The sequence below is a fragment of the Eumetopias jubatus genome, unplaced genomic scaffold (genome assembly GCF_037043125.1).
Source record: "Eumetopias jubatus isolate StellerSeaLion01/CBP00866 unplaced genomic scaffold, mEumJub1_p1.0 scaffold_9, whole genome shotgun sequence".
NCBI lineage: Eukaryota > Metazoa > Chordata > Mammalia > Carnivora > Otariidae > Eumetopias > Eumetopias jubatus.
This window is the reverse complement of record NW_028274815.1, coordinates 26,785,043-26,803,597: the sequence shown is the minus strand read 5'-3', so window position 1 is coordinate 26,803,597 and position 18,555 is coordinate 26,785,043. Positions and strand designations below refer to the sequence as shown.

General features: G+C 33.9%; 1 protein-coding gene across 8 annotated transcripts in view; it reads right to left on the bottom strand.

The window, feature by feature from the left end:
* Nucleotides 1-18,555, bottom strand: part of BIRC6 (baculoviral IAP repeat containing 6) — a 231,373-nt gene that overhangs the window by 92,167 nt on the left and 120,651 nt on the right. For all 8 annotated transcript variants that reach the window (XR_015768921.1, XM_028117286.2, XM_028117287.2 and 5 more), the window contains 10 exons: nt 16,895-17,049; nt 16,260-16,386; nt 13,982-14,092; nt 12,223-12,356; nt 9,453-9,580; nt 5,162-5,724; nt 4,008-4,183; nt 2,715-2,811; nt 2,381-2,575; nt 1,295-1,495 (listed from right to left, as the gene is read on the bottom strand). Coding sequence is in view for 7 of the 8 variants with exons in the window: in XM_028117286.2 (XP_027973087.2) it covers nt 1,295-1,495; nt 2,381-2,575; nt 2,715-2,811; nt 4,008-4,183; nt 5,162-5,724; nt 9,453-9,580; nt 12,223-12,356; nt 13,982-14,092; nt 16,260-16,386; nt 16,895-17,049 (1,887 nt within the window). In the remaining variant the exon portion in view is untranslated. The remainder of the gene's footprint in view (nt 1-1,294; nt 1,496-2,380; nt 2,576-2,714; nt 2,812-4,007; nt 4,184-5,161; nt 5,725-9,452; nt 9,581-12,222; nt 12,357-13,981; nt 14,093-16,259; nt 16,387-16,894; nt 17,050-18,555) is intronic.

The window sequence follows — 18,555 nt, the reverse complement described above, 5'->3', positions numbered from 1 at the left end:
GGGCATAGGAATGGGGGCATCGGGGGTGGATGAAAAGAGGGAGAGAGAATCCTAAGCAGACTCCAAGCCCAGCGTGGAACCTGATGCAGGGCTCAATCTCATGACCCTGAGATCGTGACCTAAGCCAAAATCAAGAGTTGGATGCTTAACTGACTGAGCCACCCAGGTGCCCCAAACCTAGTCATTTTTTATAATGAACAGAGTTCATCCTTGTAACATTCTTTCCATCTCAGTTCCCATGTGCAAATTCCAGCCCCACTGCAAAGCCACCATTTACAAGGACCACTCTTACTCCTTCTAAATAAAAGCAATTTCTTCCTCATCTTAGATTTTCCTCTACATCTTATACTGACTTATATTTTACAATACAGTTGTTTTTGATCGGCAAAAACACTGAATTCATGCATTTTCCTTCTGCCATTATATCTGTTTTTATCTAAGAGGTGTGAATTCCAGGGAGTAACAGTAGTCTAATCTTGCAAGTGGAAAATTTATTCTTCCACATATGCCACGGATCTACAAAGTTTCCCACAGCTCTTCATCCAATTATTGACATTTGACAACAATGAGAATTAATCAGCAACAAAAATGAATGTGACAATCTCAACAATTCTGTAAAAATCACTATGTTTATACTGAAAGAATTTGGGGATAAAAAATGCAAAATAGTATTTCACATTCCTTTATGAATACCTGAAAGAGTTGTTGCTCCTCTTACTGTAAAACTTGTTTTCTAGAAATTCTTTTAAATTATTTAACTTGCAAAGTGACAAAAACATATCAAAATGAGTGATACTCAAAATAGTACAAATTAAAAAATTCACACTCAAATATCCAAAATATTACAATAAAATATTCCTTACATGTAATTATCTTATAATGGGAAGGGGGAAAGACAAATAAATCTAAAAGATTTAATTTCACATTACAGGACTAGCACTGAGGACAGGGATGGAGAAAATAATACTGCTATCTACAGGGGTATAAACTAACTCATCTCAATGCTACAGCTTAATTTGGGAGGAAAGGAAAGGCCAAATTATATATAACTGAAATATATTTGTCTGGATTTCATGCAACATTCTATTTGTTTGAGGGGAATAGCCATGACAATTCATTTCATGGGAAATGATTCAGTGGTAATGTTGAATATTATACAAGAAAACTACAAAATTAAGCAATTGGGGAATCGTACCTAAGTGTATCCCTGTTTGCTAAATATTTTTCTTATTTTTAACTGTTTCTCGTTTACAGTTTATTTTCATTATACTTCTTTACAAAAAATATGACTCACTTGCAAGAGATGCAAGGTGAGGTTGGATATGTATCTCTTTCAGAAGTACTGCTGCAGGAAGGTGAATGGTAAGGTCGCACCAAGCCTCCTCCGGCAGAAAGATGTAGGACCAAGCAGCAGAGCGAGCTCTTCTATGCGGTGGCGTGGCCTGTAAAAGCACCTCAGCTGGTTGGGCAGTAGGACTGCTAGAAGTAATTGTACCTACAGCAAAGATTTTAAATATAAAAAGAACTTTGTAGAAGAAACCAAATAAAACATCAAGAACTATTCAAATCATAATAACTAGAAAAATTAGCTAAAACGGTGACATATGCTACAAATGTGCTTGTTAGTACATATAGCATGATTTGTCACAGTATTTACAAAACATCAGGACATCTAGTCAACTTGCAAGGTGGCAAGTTTATTATTGTTGTCTAATTTCTTTGTACTCACATGTCGAATGAAAACTAAAGTAGTAGTAACAACAAATCTAGCACAACTCTCAAATAATTTTGAGTAATTATTGTAGTAAAAATACTACGTTCAAGACAAACTTCAACTTGAAAATAATCACCTTTATTTTAGTTGTCACTATTCTTGAGTTAGAAATATGAAAGAAATATATAAAAAGAAACTATGTAAGCTGGGAAAAGGAGTATATATTTATATATACAATATATAATTTTATAATATATATTATAAAATAAATTTGTATACATAATATATATTTATATATTTAAATCTTTATATATTTATATATTTAAATCTGAAGCTACTTTAAAAAAATCATGCAAAATAAGAAAGAAAAAGTCCTTTAAACTGATTAACATTTACAATGAAAACTGATCTAAGAATTTGCTATTTAGTTTCACAAATTGTTTTACTATTTAACTCAGAAATAAAAACAAATGTGATTGCTAAAAAACCATTAAAAACTTCCCTCTCATCAACAGATAGTTTCAAAAACGGCTACCTTTAAAATCAATTGTTTGTAATTGGTGTTACTGTAACATGATCAACTTACTTCAACAACTATTTCTGCTTCATACCAGCTAATAAACTATATAAACCCAAACCAATATGATTTAATAATTCTTTTCTTACCCAGGGGTGCAAAGTTATGGATCCCTTCTGCATTGTCAGGCTCAGAAGCTAGTATTCTTGTTTTCAAAGTGCTATCAACAGCTTTATTCGGACCAGAGTCAAGAAATTTCATAATAGTTGATACCATACTTCTTGCAGTGTTTACAATAGCCCTTGTACTAGTAACCATATTGTTGCAAATCAGCTGAACGCCACCTAAATTTACAAAGAACACCAAATGAAAATTACCTTAAGATAGTTTGACACTGAGTCACCTTTTGCAGAACACTACAAAAATGAGATCATACACTGTCAAATGATTATACTAAATGACAATTTCTGGAATTTATCTTACCCATATCATGGAATGCTTTCAAGGCATCACTAGTATCCAGTACTCTCAAAATAAACCACAACAATGGTTCAGATAATTGGCAGGTAGCAAGAGAGCCCTTAAAAAAGAAAGAAAGAAAGAAAGAAAAAAGTGTATTGTGACTTTAAAATCTTAATTATGAATTTCCTGTGAATCAGAAAAATTAAACTTATTAAATATATTCTTTTATAGTTAATTATTCTAAAATGGCAGCCTTAATCTAAATCACTAAATATAACATATCTCCCAAAATACATAAGAAATTTTACCTGAATTAGAAAGGAAGTGTAGTCTCCTCTCTGAACTCAGAGTATTTTTTTAAAGCATCTGTCTATACCTACTACTATCATTTTTTACCTTAAATGGGCATTGATTTTGTTTTCCATTAGACACTAATTTCATTTAAAAATGGATCCTTCTCAGGGCACCTGGGTGGCTCAGTCAGTTAAGCATCTGCCTTTGGCTCAGGTCATGATCCCAGGGTCCTGGATCGAGCCCCACATCAGGCTCCCTGCTCAGCGGGGAGCCTGATTCTCCATCTCCTCCCGCTCCTGCTCTCTCTTTCTCTCAAAAAAATAAATAAAATCTTTAAAAATAATAATAAAAATAAAAATGGATCCTTCTAAAATATCTATCTACTCATGGAAAAATATATGCATATATATATCACACATATAAGCAATAAAGTTTTTAAGAAAATGATAATTTTACACTGACAAAATACTTAAAAAAGTATGTTTTAAAACCTATATTTGAAAAAATGGTAAATGGACTAGAAGTTAAAATAATCACACTGGTTCCTACAATTTCATTTTATAAGGAAAGAGAAAAAGCAGTAATATTCTAACCTCTTTTACTTTTAAAATTACCCAAATCCCTTTCAGCTGAAAGGAAACTAAACATGCAACGTAACTTGAAAAAAAGTTCCATTAAATTTTCATATGTAACATCTACAGAGAACATTTTGCTATTCAACTATGCTATTTCTAGGGGAAAAGAAAGAACTATTTCTTGAGACAATGGGGGAAAAATCTAAAATTTAAGAATATGTTAAATGTTTTATTCTTATATCACTGTGGTCATTTCTGACAATACCAACTCTAGAAAACTTTACATTCTAACTTCTAGGAATAGTCTATAGTTCTCACACCTCATGCCGCTGCTCTTTTTCCAGTATATGATATGAGTCCTCTGTTCCCTGTTCTATAAATAATTCTCTATTCCCACTGCTAGAAACTATTTACATTACTGAAATATTTGCTGGATTGAACTTACTTGTCTGCCCATATATCCACAGGCCATATAGGTTAAAATTGGCTGCAGCATCATATGGACTGTAGAAGCTTTTTTACTGAGGGTTGTCAGTATGGTAAATAATCCATCCCCAACTGATATGGCATCTAACCCACCATGAAAGTTCTCATGTTTGGTAAGATGTAATCCACTTGCTCCTAGTTTAAATAAAAAGATTACACATTTTTTTAAAAGTATATCCTTAAAAACCAATAATAATTAAAACAGAAGCTTTAAAGTCATTTCTCCTGAAACCACTGAACGATGGATATGTAACAGTTTTATGTGTGTGTGTGTACATGTATGTATGTGTATATCTATCTATACGAAACTGAGGTATGTATCATAGCATTCAGTAAAGCATATTTTTGGATATCTTCTTACATGATATACCTCTATTGTTGGTGACAGTAAGAAGTTGCTCTATGACTGAGCAACATCATCTTACACGTTAGCAATGTATGGAGAAGAAAGGAAATGGATAGAAAGTCAGTGATGTGGGTACATAACTGCACTTTAAATCATCTAATTAAAAAAAAGGATATGATGATTGTTTCCCTTACCCAAAGAATTAAGTAAAAATAGACTGGAATGAATTTTGTCACAATTTACAAAGTTTTATTATTTGAAAAAAATTAACACAGATATTATTTTTCAAACAGGCAGAAAAGTTAAGCAACAATATAGAAATTTTACACTGATGTATTTGTCACAGAAAAATTTTATATTTCACTTAAGAAAATGTGAATAAATGTGAATAAATGTGAATAAATAAACCTTACTGGTTCCCTAAAATTTGATGTGAAATTCTTCATCTATAAAACATTAGAGATGTACAACTATAAATTGTGGTACCTTACTTAGAAGACTGACTTTTTTCTTAATTTAACAAACTGCAAGTTATTTGGTTAGTAATTTCTAATTTTTAAAAAATTCACACTTAAAATTCTTCCTAATTTCAATTTCACTTATTGATAGAAGCCACTCTATAAAAGTTTTTACTTACATCATGCTAAGAAGTTTGCAATCAAGTAGCTTTACACTATAAGGTAATAAAAAAATGAATCTATATGTTGCTCATGAAAAGAGATACAATACCCAAAACAAGTATAAGATGAAATATTCTCAATACGTACCAATTATCATCGCCATGGCACTGCTATTACATAGGCCCAGAGCAGACAAAATCTGGCTCATGATCTGTTGGTTGGCTAACACTAAGTCAGCGACATATGCAGGTGATCCTTGAATACCACTACTGCTTCCATTACCATCTTTGCCTCCTGAGACTTTTTCTTCATCTGAAACACTGTCTGTTGTATTGGTGGTCACAGACACTCTTGCACTGTATTCTCTATTGTCTGAAAGAGGCAGCTGTACTAAAATGTTAACCAGTTTTAACAAATCGAACATGAGTTGATCTCTTGTCATTTCACCACAAACTGCTTTTGCATCACCTGGACGAATGAGGTTGGCAAAGAGTCCCCCAAAGCATGCTCGAGCACCGACTGAGCTATCAGATCCACTTCGAGACATTACTTTGTCTGAGCAAGTGATATAGTGGTGCACTAAAAAGGTGACAGACTCTATTACAGCAGAAATAGTACTAATGGAAACAACTTCAAAATTCTGCTCCAGAGTAAATTCTAAGAGCTTTACTTGGGCATCAAGAGGTCCTTGGCCTGTCTGGAAAGCACCCCTGCAGAAAAAGAGAGGATTAAAAATTAATCCCTGTTAAACTTTTTTAAAAAAGTAACCATCACAACACAAGAAAGCTAGCAATTAAACTCTTGGTATTCACTATTTCATTTTGCAGGCAAATAGTTTCAATCTCCTCTTGAGTTGTTCTTACTCTCTTCTCCATTTTACACAAAATCAAAAATGACTTCCCCTCCAAATAGAAAACCAAAGGACAAGTAAATCAAAGAGGTGATTTTGAAACCCCAGACTAAAATATTTCAGCATCACATGGCACTCCTCATGATGGAATAAGCTCTGGTTTTTCATATCCTCAAATGGTGCTATTTTAAACACTCTGTACTGATTATGATGTTCAAAAATTAAGATTCAGTCAAATAATTTTTATGCATCAAAATTAAATGTTCTCCAGTTCTGCTCATGCCTAAGATATAAAAAGCTGGAGAGAACAGTGCCTCCAAATTAACAAGAGAAAGTGAAACTAGTTATAATGTCACATAAACCCATCAGAGGGCTTGAAATCCATGAAAAGACAGGCACCTCCAAAAAGCACTGGCTCTCCTATGACAGAATTTGAGAAGAGACACTGGCAACATTCAAATGAGTAAGAAGAATTCCACTAAAATATTTAACAACTTGCTAAATCCTGGTGTATGCAAGGGTAGTAACACAGAACCCTTGGTGTTCATACCCATTCACAGGCACCCAACCTCCCCAACCCCCTGCTACACACTATGCCCTATGTATCTATTCCACTTGGCTGTTCCTGAGTTATATACTTTATAATAAACCAGTATATGTAAGTAAAGTGTTTTTCCCGGGTTCTAGGTGAGATTTTTACAAACTATCAAAACTGAAGCCAGTGCTGTGAGAAACCCTGGATTTGTATCCAAATCTGACAGAAGTGTGGTAGCCTGGGACCTAGGACTTACAAATGCCCTCTCAAGTGAGGGCAGTCTTATGGGACTGAGGAGTTAAACCTGTGAAGCTGATGCTGACTTTGGAAAGTGTCAGAACGGGACTGAATGGCAGGGCAAAGCTTTATGCTGGTTCTCTGAAAATATCAGTAATATTGATAAACTTCTAGCAAGAATGACCTATATAAATAAATAAAAATTACCAGTATTAGAAATGAGAAAAAGGAATCAAACTAGAACCTATCAACATTAAATGGATAAGGAAATAGCACCAATAATTCAACAACATAGAAGAAATGAACAAATTCCTTCAAGATGCAAATTGCCAAATGTCACTCAAGAAGAAACAGAAAACCTGAATAATCTTTCACCTATGAAATAAATGGAACATTTTTTCCCATAAGAAAACTCCAGACTCAGTATGCCTCGGTGGCGAGTACTATCAAATATTTAAGTGAGCAGTAATACAAGTTTTACACAACCTCCTTCAGAAAATAGAAAAAGGATACCCCGACTTATGAGTCCAGGATTACCTTGATATAAAAAACAGACAACTTTACATAAAAACTGGACATTATAAGAAAAATGCAAACATCCCTCATAAAAAACATAGATTCAAAAATCAACAAAATGTTAAATTCAATTCAGCAAGTATGAAAAGGATAATACCTCATGACCAATGAGTATATCCTGAAATACATACTGATCAACACTTAAAAAAAAAATCAGTGTAATTCACCGTATTTACAGATTACTCAAGAAACAACATACGATCAATTCAAAAGATACAGAGAAAGCACTTCACAAAATCCAAGAGTAATACATGATTTTTTAAAGACTTAGCAAATTAAGAGCACAAAAAAACCTCCTGAACTTGGTATCAGTCATCTACAAAGGAAGCTACAGCTAGTAACATTTCTACTTCTGAAAGACCTTTACTTTTCTAAGAGTGAGAAAAAAACAAAGAGGGCAAATTGAACCACTTCAATCAATCATATGGGAGGTACTAACCAGGGCATTAGGGGAGGCGGCGGGGTAGGGCATAGGGGCTAAGACACACACATTGGAATGGAAGGAATAAGACTGTTTTCATTCACTGGCCATGTGACTCTATACAAAGAAAAATCCAAAGAGGCTATATAATTTTTCCTAAATTGATCTGTAGATTGATGCATTCCCAATCAAAATCCAGCAAGGTTTTATTTTGTTTTATTTCGGGCAGTGCAGATAAGAATCAATAAATGTATTCTCAAATATATGTGGAAAAGCAAAGGAACTAGAATAGCTAAAACAATTCTGAAGAAAGAACAAAGTTGGAAAATCTGTACTATCAGATCTCAAGAAACTTATGGAGGTACCAAGGCAATATGGTACTGGAAAAGTGTAGACACAAACATCAATTCTACAGAAGAGAGTCCAGAAACTGCAAAACCAATATGGTCAATGATTTTTAAAATGCATACAAAGATAATTCAATGAAAAGCAGTCTTTGCAATAAATGGCATAGGAACAATTGGACATCCACAGGCAAAGAAATAAACTTTGACCCAAATGCAACATAAATGTAAAAACTAAAACTATAAAATTTCTATAAGAAAACACAGCAGATCATTTGTATGACCTTGGATTAGGCAAAGGTTTTTTTTTTTTATAGCACAAAAATAATATATAAAGGAAAACTTAACAAATAAGACTTCATCAAAATAAAAAACTTGGTTTTTGAAGGATATTGTTAAAATACAATCCACAGATAGAAAGTATCTGCAAAACACTTACTTGATAAAATTGAATGCCCTCTTTATAATAAGATGGGGTATTTCTTTTCAGTCACAAAATTAATTTACCTAAAAGCTGCTGGCTAATTTATCAGGATACCAGAGACTTTCTTAAAAACAAAGAAAACATGGGGCTCCTGGATGGCTCAGTCAATTTTGGCTCAGGTCATGGTCTCGGGGAAGTGAGATGGAGCACCGTATTGGGCTCTGCGCTGGGCATGAAGCCCGGTTGGGATTCCTCCTCCCCCTCTGTCCCTCCCACCTGCCCCACCCCCATGTGCTCTTGCTCTCTCTCTCTAAAAAAAAAAAAAGTTTTCATCAGAAAGTAATGTCAATTTTATGAAATGTCTTACAGTATGAGATAATGATTCATTAATATGTTATGTATTATGATTTTTAACCACTCATGGTCACAATTCATTCTTTTAACATACTGCCTGATTTTGTTAATAAATTTATTTAGGCTTTCTCTATGGGATTGGTATGTAATTTTTTTTTAAGATTTTGTTCATTTATGAGAGAGAGAGTAGGGGTCAGGGAAGAAGGAGACTCCCCACTAAGCAGGGAGCCCAATGCGGGGCTGGATCCCAAGACCCCAGGATCATGACCTGAACCTAAGGCAGACACTTAACTGACTGAGCCACCCAGGCGCCCCTGTAATTTTCTTTTTTAAGCTATTTTTTTCAGTTTTCTTACATATAGGTTTCAAGTAAAATCCTTGGTAGCTTTAATACTCTCTCTGTATTCTACAACAATTTAAACAGCTTCAAGTAAATTTCACTAATCTATGAAAACACTAAAAGCAAGCAGAGACTTGATGTACTGTATATCTTTCATAGAGTTCAGGAATCCGAGACAGCCGTAATAAAATGGAATGAAAATAGTCAGGAGAGAAATGGATAAACCCTTTCCCCTTAATCCCTACTATATTGCTTATCTGTGCCCAGATAAACCCCTAACAAATGGTAAGGGAGCGTTTATCTGAGGGATCACATATTACTTCTATATCAGGAATATATGTATACATTGAAATTTACCTTTCTGTAGAAAGTATATGAATTAGCTTGAGCAAAAATTCACTGAATATCTGAGGACATGTTGAAGAAAGATGCACTTGCAATCGGGTAAGAAATTCTTGCATAGCTTGTGTAGCTGTTGGACCAACCTGAAGAGAATCGAAAACTTTTTACTGATAATTTTTAAATGAATAATTCTATAAATGTTATCAAGTGTTAAATCAAGCACTATACTCTTTTAACTTTTCATATGAAGAACAAAAATATTAACATTAATATTTCCTGATAGCAGGAAACCAACTGATTTTTTTAGGTCTTAACATATTTAAACTGAAAACCACAAATTCTAGTGTCATAATTTTATCATTATGGTTTAGAACTTATAGTAGGTTTATATAACTCAAAACAGAAAAAAATCACCTGAATTACACAAGAAATGCCTTCATAATGCTGTCAAAAGTATAAGGAACTTTTGCACTGATTTTCACAAACAACCTTACTACCCATTTCAAAACAGAAGCATTCAAAGAGGTTAAGTGATCCACAAATGGTCATGCTTCCAATGACTAGTAGAGCAAATACTATCGAGAATGAAAAAACACAAAACCACAAAGAAAAAACTCTAAAAGTAAAAACAAACGGGGTGGGAGGGATGGGGTGGCTGGGTGATAGACACTGAAGAAGGTATGTGCTATGGTGAGCACTGTGAATTGTGCAAGACTGTTGAATCACAGATCTGTACCTCCGAAACAAATAATACAATATATGTTAAAAAAAAAAAAAAAAAGAAGCTACCAAGAGGGGAAGAATGAAGGGGGGGGGGGGAATCAGAGGGGGAGATGAACCCTGAGAGACGATGGACTCTGAGAAACAAACTGAGGGCTCTAGAGGGGAGGGGGGTGGGAGGATGGGTTGGCCTGGTGATGGTTTTTTTTTTTTTTTAAGATTTTATTTATTTATTCATGAGAGACAGAGGGAGAGAGAGGGAGAGAGAGAGAGAGAAGCAGAGGGAGAAGCAGGCTCCCAAGGAGCAGGGAGCCCGATGTGGGACTCGATCCCAGGACCCTGGGATCATGACCTGAGCCAAAGGCAGACGCTTAACCATCTGAGCCACCCAGGCACCCCTGGTGATGGGTATTAAGGGGGGGCGCGTTCTGCATGGAGCACTGGATGTTATACACCAACAATGAATCATGGAACACTACATCAAAAACTGATGATGTAATGAATGGTGATTAACGTAATAAAAAACTAAAGAAAAAAAAAACAAAAACACAAACCTGTGCCAATTCATAAAAGACCGCTTTCCCAAACTTCTGTCTCATCAATGAAAGAAATGGTGAGAACCACACTATGTAACCTCAGGTATGTTTTGGAATATTTTGTAATACTTCTCCATGTGATTTTATTCTATCCCAATCTGCTATGATCATAAAACCCAGGTGGAGTTATGGTAAAATAAAATGTAATTCTTCAAACTGTTTTAAAGTTAGATAAACTTTTAATTTCTAATACTGAGCACATAAATCATAGCATTCTTAACCAAACTTCCTATATACAACTAAGATATCAGAGGAAATTCTGATCTTCAATAACTTACTCTGCCTTGAAAAAAACAAAAGCGGGAAGAAAAAAACTCTGTTTTATACAATAGCATGCTCTCCAATACCTAGTTCTACTGCTAATAAGGTGTGTAATTGTGGGCAATGCAGATAATGCATCTTCTCATATGTAAAATAATGAAGTTATTAGAATCAATGATCCCAGGAACCTTCACATTCCAAATTCATAAATCTCTATGTACAATGATCCCTTGATAATATGCCTCTGCTCCCACCAACATTCTGGCCCCATCTAACTACAATAGTTTCTTATTTTCATCCTTGTCTCATTTGTTTTATTGTGATCTGCAAAATGAAAGTACATGCAATATGAGAGTACAGACTAAACATATCCAACATATTTAAGCTGCAAGAAGTCAAAGACTTGGTCTTGGTAACTCCTTATATCCCCAGCACCTAGAACAATACCTGGACCTAGCACACAGAAGCATCTTAAAAACTTACTGAATAAATGAAACATTAGAAAGGATGGTACTATTACACACTAGACGGCTAAATGAGAATCTGTCTAATGGCAAATCCAGAGAAGAATTTAAGATGCTAAGTTTAAAAAGACGGTAACGTTGCATAACCTGCACTGAAAAGATGCTATGAACACTAAATATATATTTTATATAAAAAGAAATAAAATGAAGTAGAAATATTTAAAAAGCAGTACAGTGTAACAAGAAATTAATTGACATAAAGGAGGTTTATAGTAAGACTAAAACATGTTTGTAAGCTCTGAGCAATACTTGTTATTTTTTGTTCAACAACATATTTAATATTATAAAATGATTAAGTCAGGTTAATTATCAATCTTGACAGTAGGTCATTAACATGGTACATTATTTTTAAAAATGTTTTTAATACTAAAATTTCTGAAATGCTTCCCTTTCAGGTATTTTTTCAGAATGTTTCTTAAATTATCCAAAATTAATGTCAAAAATACATACCTGCACAAAAATCCAGTAAAAATTCAAGAGAAAATTTACTACCTACTATGCTTCAGTTTCAGTATAGCTATTATTACATATTATTCAAAACATTTTATATTATATGGACATGTAAAATAGTATCATTTAATACCTTAGCAATAAAAATTACATATTAGGTGCATTAAGTTTTTCTTTACAGAAGTGTTTATTGAATAGTCTGGGCCTATCACTAGTTTCCAAAAGTCATCTTACCTGTGGACTGTGTTGATTTGTTCCATGTGGACTGGTGCCCGAAAGAAATTTCACTAAGACATGAATCAGGTTTGGATCTGAAACCAGCAGATGAGCAGTACTCTCCTGAGTTGCAATGGCACTGCTTGAACCCGCTGTAAAACATTTAAAAACAAAAATGCTCTTAACAAATGGACCCTGAAACAACAGAAATACAGTATATAAAATATCTTTTAGTTTCAAGGAAAACTCACAAATTCCTGGGAGTTAGTGTTTTGTTTTTTTTTTCTTAAGATCTTATTCACTTATTTCAGACAGTGAGGGAGCGAGAGAAAGCACCAGAGGCGCAAGGGGCAGAGTGAGAAGCACACTCCCTGCTGAGCAGTGAATGGGATACAAGGGATCATAACCCGAGCCAAAGGTGGACACCTAACCAACTGAGCCACTCAGGCGCCCCTGGGAGTTAGTTTACTAAAAGGGTTTGAATCTCTACTGTATTGACTAAGTTGGACTCGTTCTCTATTTTCATCTATCTTCCCTCTCTTCTAATCTATAAAAAATAGATTAGACTATAAAAAATATCTGGTTTAATGTGCGTCTTATTTAGTATACAGTCAAGTGGAAAAGAAATAATTAAATGCTTACTGACCTTTTGGTGAGCCTATTCTTGGTAATTACTTCCCTCTTTCAGAAATAGGGATCTACTTTTTGGGTAAATTTTAACCCTGATTTCTAAGATAAATCTAGGCAAAAACTGTTCACTTTTGCATGTCAGTAGTATAGTGGTTGTACACTGTTAAATGATATACAGTAAACACACCAGTTTTCTGAACTGAATAAACTATCCTTTGCGTTAAATCTCTCTTCAATATGAGAGAGTGATGTTTTTGAATCCATACGTGGAAAACATTCCAAATGAAAAAAATAGCAGTTTAATGCTAAACAATGATTTAAACTGACATTTTATCAATGTGACAGAGCTTTCTATTTAATGAAATTAATCTCAAACAGAATGGGGATGAAATTTACCCACCTCTTACCATAACCTATAGACAGAATGAAGATTTCAATTCATAAATGGCTAGGCCTTATTGTCTGCTATGAACTTTCATCCCCACCTCACAACACTCTCAAGAATGCCAGATAAAACCCAGACCTAAACGTGAAAAATAAAAACAATACACACTACAAAAGATAATGTAAGATTATCTTCATGACTTCAGGACACATAGTCATAGAAAGCACTAAAAGTTCCTTTCTAAAAAGGTGCAGAAATTATTTTACTATCCTAATTATAATGAAGAAAAGGGGGTGGAGTAAGAAAGTAGAAAACTCATTATCACAATCTGAGAAAAAGCAATTATATTCTATGAATACAGCTTTTAGATGTGGTAAACTAATCATACATATTTATGAATATAATAAATCATTTTTTGAGTGCAAAGTTACTTTAAAAAGAATAACATAAAACAGTGAACATTTGATTTTGTACTCAAAAAGCAATCAGTTTTATTTTAATAAGTAGTAAGCTTTTAGAAAGTAAAACTATGATTTGAACTTGTGGTGGTAGATTACAGTGTATTATCAAAGTAAGGAGACACAAAGCCTAAGATATATAAGAACAAATTCAGAAGAGATACAGTCAAATAAGGAACATAATCTTTTCACAACTATATCACTTCTTGGAAAAATCTTAAGAATCTGAACGTAAGAATAAAGAAGTATAGGTCAGAGATTTAAAGGAACAGTTCGATGTAAAGGAATAAATGTTTGCACTTACGATTAAGCTGCATATTTGTCATGAGTGTTAGACTATGAAGCACAAGGCACCATGTCCGGAGTAAAGTGTTGGGATACCAAGCTAACACGGTGAGAAAGCTAGTTATTGATGCTATACAGAAAAGAGAAAGGGGGAAAATTTTTAATTAAGGAAAACCAAATGTTTATTAAGAATTAAAAATAAAACAGATAAATTAAAAAATGACACTATTTCTTTCAATCAATTCATTACCTAGTGTCCTCAAAACATAGAAATGAAAAGAGTTCCCCATTAAATATCACTGAAAATTAAGAGTTAATAACATTTTATGGCTAAGTTTAAAGCTCAGCCTGCAACACATAAAGTGTTATCACTATAAATGTGTTGTCCTCTTCAAACTATAGGCACTTCTACTGCAACATCGTTTGTTTTACTAAAAATCTTCACATTCTGCAAGACCAAAACCCAAAAACAATAGGGGATACTAGAAAAACAGGGATGGGGTGAGACCACTGAAAACCAATGCGACTTCACAACAAAAGCACAAACTAGAATAATTAGGTCACTTGCAAGGCCTTAATAGAAAGTGCTTATGAGAGCTGGAGAAGCCGAAGAAGTTATTCAAAATGCACGAACTTAATACAGTGCCCAGACTGTGCTCTTAAAACACCATTTAAAAATGGCTGGTTCCAGATTTCAGGCTAAAATACACACAGACTGGAATATTTATCACACTGAAAGCTAATATATAACAACAACAGCTAAGAAAGGAGCGCCTCACTGACCACAAACGGCAAAATTTCTGCATCAGTAAGCACAAAAATGGTAACTGAAACAAAAAAAAAGTAAAAACCATAAACTTATACAGATATTTATTAAAGAAACTAACTGACTGTGCACGTAGACTGCTTGTGAAGCAATTCAATTTAAAAACTAAAAACTAAAAAAAAAAAAAAGAAAAAAATAGTTCTGGCATTTTCCCTGCCTCTATTATACAAACTACCAACAGAGGGTGACATATTAGCCTATGAAAGGAATTTTCTCTTTATCGAAGTGTTTCAACTAAAATAAAAAAGAAGTGATAGAATTCGACTATCCTCATTTTGAAACCTCTAATGAATTATTAATGGCACTAAGCATCACTGTCGTTACTTAACAATGTAAAAAGAGAGGCAACCTAGGAAACTGCCTTTTAAAAAAAATCAGATAAAGCTCCAGGTCTAACTACCACTTTATAGGAAATCGAGAGGACATCATGGAGATACAATCACTAAAAATCAGGACCCTGGAAATGCTGAAAGACAAAAGATCAAACTTCTTTGATAAATGACTTTGTTAAGGGATAAAAAAGACATGGAGTGAACCTATACAGATTCAGAGGGATTAAAGAAACATAATTAAAATATGTGGATCTTATATGGATTCTATTTCAAATTTTAAAAATTTTATAACAATTGGGACAACTGGAAATCTGAATACTAACCAGATATCTGATAATAATGAACACTTATTTAGTTTTACTCATTAACTCTTATTTATGTGTAACATTTTCACAATAACAAAGTTGAAAATAACAATGGGAGCACAATTTATAATAATTATTAGTGCAGTGGAAGAGATGAAAACCTATTAATTAAAGCCGGACTGGCTCTTGCCAAGACAACACAGATTTAAGTGGGACCATGAGCCAGTGGGGGCTGTCGCTACGGTTTAAAGACAAGCCTATGAGAGCCATGCAAGATACAGAATGCACCCCTGTGAAAGAGAAAGCAGCAGAAATAGATGATCATTTACACTTTTCTTAAAATATAATGAAAACAGATTCCTGCAGCCAGAGCTAAAGGCTAACTGTATTTCTGTAGAAGGATATTATTTTACTCCCATTATTTTCACACTCTTGCATTTGTCAAAAACAAAAACAAAAAACCCCAAAAGCTAACTAATACAACTTCCACAGGAAATGTGATCTCCTTCTCCAAGTTATCAATTCCCCTGGTGCTGATTCGCATTTTTCCGAAACAGCAGTGGCAACAGAACAGCTCACGAACAAGATGGTATTTTTTGGAAATATAAAGATTAACACTGCAAATTTTAGTTACACACAGGCACAAGATAATACAAAAACCAGAGAAAATGTGTTTTGTTTTTCCTGAAAATTAAGTCAATGTATAAAAAAAGGGCTTTTTTTCCCACTAAAACATTATAAACCTAATGATAAAGATTAGGTAATATTAACCTAACTGCTGCCTTTTTAGTTTATTTATGCTATGTTAATAATTCTCCTTCTAATAAATCTTACCCTGATTTAATGAAATGACAGGTATTCGATTAGCATTATATAAAAAAATGTCTGCTCCATTTTCTTTGTTTCCAGAAGAACTAGAATTCAAGCTCAATGTGAGCCACAACTGGAGAAGTGATTCCAACTGAAAAAGAATGAAAATTGACAGGGAAAACAAACAAACAAAAAAAGTACCTATTATATAATGAAATATATTTAAACAAAAATCTTACGAACGAATCCCTTTGAGTAATTAATTTTTCTATTAAGTATTTCCTCTGGTTACTTTAATTCAGTTGGCAAGCAAACACATCTTAAAATTCTTGATGAAAGAAAATTTAAACTGAATTAAAATTTATAATTTACCTAATACATAATAATTTTCTAAATTAAAATAGGTGATTCAAGTCTTTAAATACAGGTGTATGTAAAACATAAAATTGGAACTACAGGAATAAATCTTAAAAATCATAAAAATTATAAATAACCTATCACTGAGGATCTGTGGTTATTAAAGGATCTCCAATATTTTTCCATCTGAGATAATGAATAAATCATCCCTGTCAGGTTGAGAAAGATCTCCCCAGTTATTTTCATCTTTTACTAGGCTTGCAATAACGCGTGAAAATACAACATTTCTCCTGAAGTCATACCTGAACATGATGGACTTGAAGCATGGAAAAAAGTTTGTTGAAACAAACATTTAACATTGGGACAGATGATAACTGTATAATAAGCTGGTTGGATTGGTTCGCTGCTTGTAAACCCCCTAGAAGTGAATCATCTGTTCCAGTGGGAGACTGTGATACTGAAAATTAAACACAATTATGATTTTATCACAAAGTATCAGGAGAAATGTTCACCAGCTATTAGTATGTATAGGTTAAGTGAAGATCTTAAAAAACTTTCTTTTAATTGGTTTCCTAAGAATGGTTGATCATTATATTATTTGGAAATTTGTTTTTACATTACCTGAAAGTCAAAAAGACAATCACCAAAGACAGAAGCTCCCCAATTCACAGCATTTGTCCATCAAAGGAACAAAACCTTACTCTCTAGCAATTTTTATTTTCTATTTTTTCATAATTAATAAATGAGGAAAAGAAGAAAAAGAAGAATCTTGACTATTTAAGAAAGTAGTTTGAGAAAAATTTAGACTCAAGTCCACTGATTCTTAACCTTAATTATACATTAAAATTATCTGGGAAGCATTAAAAAATTCTGATGCCCAAGTCACACACCAAACTAATAAATGAGTATACATTAATGGGGAGCAGAGAAATACATGAGCTCTGAGAGAGGTTTTTCATATATTCAGAAAGTTATATTAAAAAGGGGACACAGTTCTGAACAGGACAATAATCAAAAGACACAATATTAAGAGAAACAGATATAAATCACAAAATCATCTTCTAATAAATTGTTTTAAACAAGAAAAGTCTAACAAAGAAAAGGGCTACTCAGGTCAGTCCTGAGTTGTCTGTGGTCACAGAGAGGCTGCCCAACAAAAGAGATCCCTCTATTACATGAGAGATAAGATACAATACTAGTGTACCAATAGCAAGATGATAGAACACTAGACCTTTTCTTCGGTTTTTCGCTTTGCTATATACTTCCTAAGGTAAGAAATAAATGAAAACCACCAAGTGAAAGAATTCAATTTGACACAAACATGTCTAAAAACCCCAATTTCTCTAACGCGTCGTGAACTCCCCTTCACGGGGGAAGAAGAACATGATGCTCTTCCTAGGTTCTAACTAGTACATCTACTTTCACTGACCATGCTCCAGAGAGGTGAAGTAATTGTAGGCCTAAGAAAAATAAAAACATCCCTATCTCCTTAGCACAGCTCCTCAATCTTTTGTCTTTGTGAGATAGGCTGCTATCTAACTTAACTGAGCAAGTGCTCACCTGATAGGAGGCGATCTACCCAAGTCTAGTATTCTACTTCATCAATGATCAAAACAGGCTGTGTCACAGTTTCTGCATCAGGCATGCCCACCGGTTTAGATACTGAGCCACTTTATTGCTACAAAGTCAGAGTTGTGTAGTTACAACACACACTGTGCAGCTCAGAAAGCCTCAAATATTTACTATCTGGTCCTTTATATAAAACATGTGCCTTCCTCTGATGTAGATAATTAGGTAGTAAACCCTCTCAATTCAGCAGTTCAGTTAGGCCCATATATATTTCTTCCATCCTAGTCTTTAAGGATGGTAAAGATGTCACTGCAGTAATGCCCCCTTATCTGGGGTTCTGCTCTCCACGGTTTCTGGTTTCTGGTTTCTGTTACAAGCAGACCACTGCAGTCAG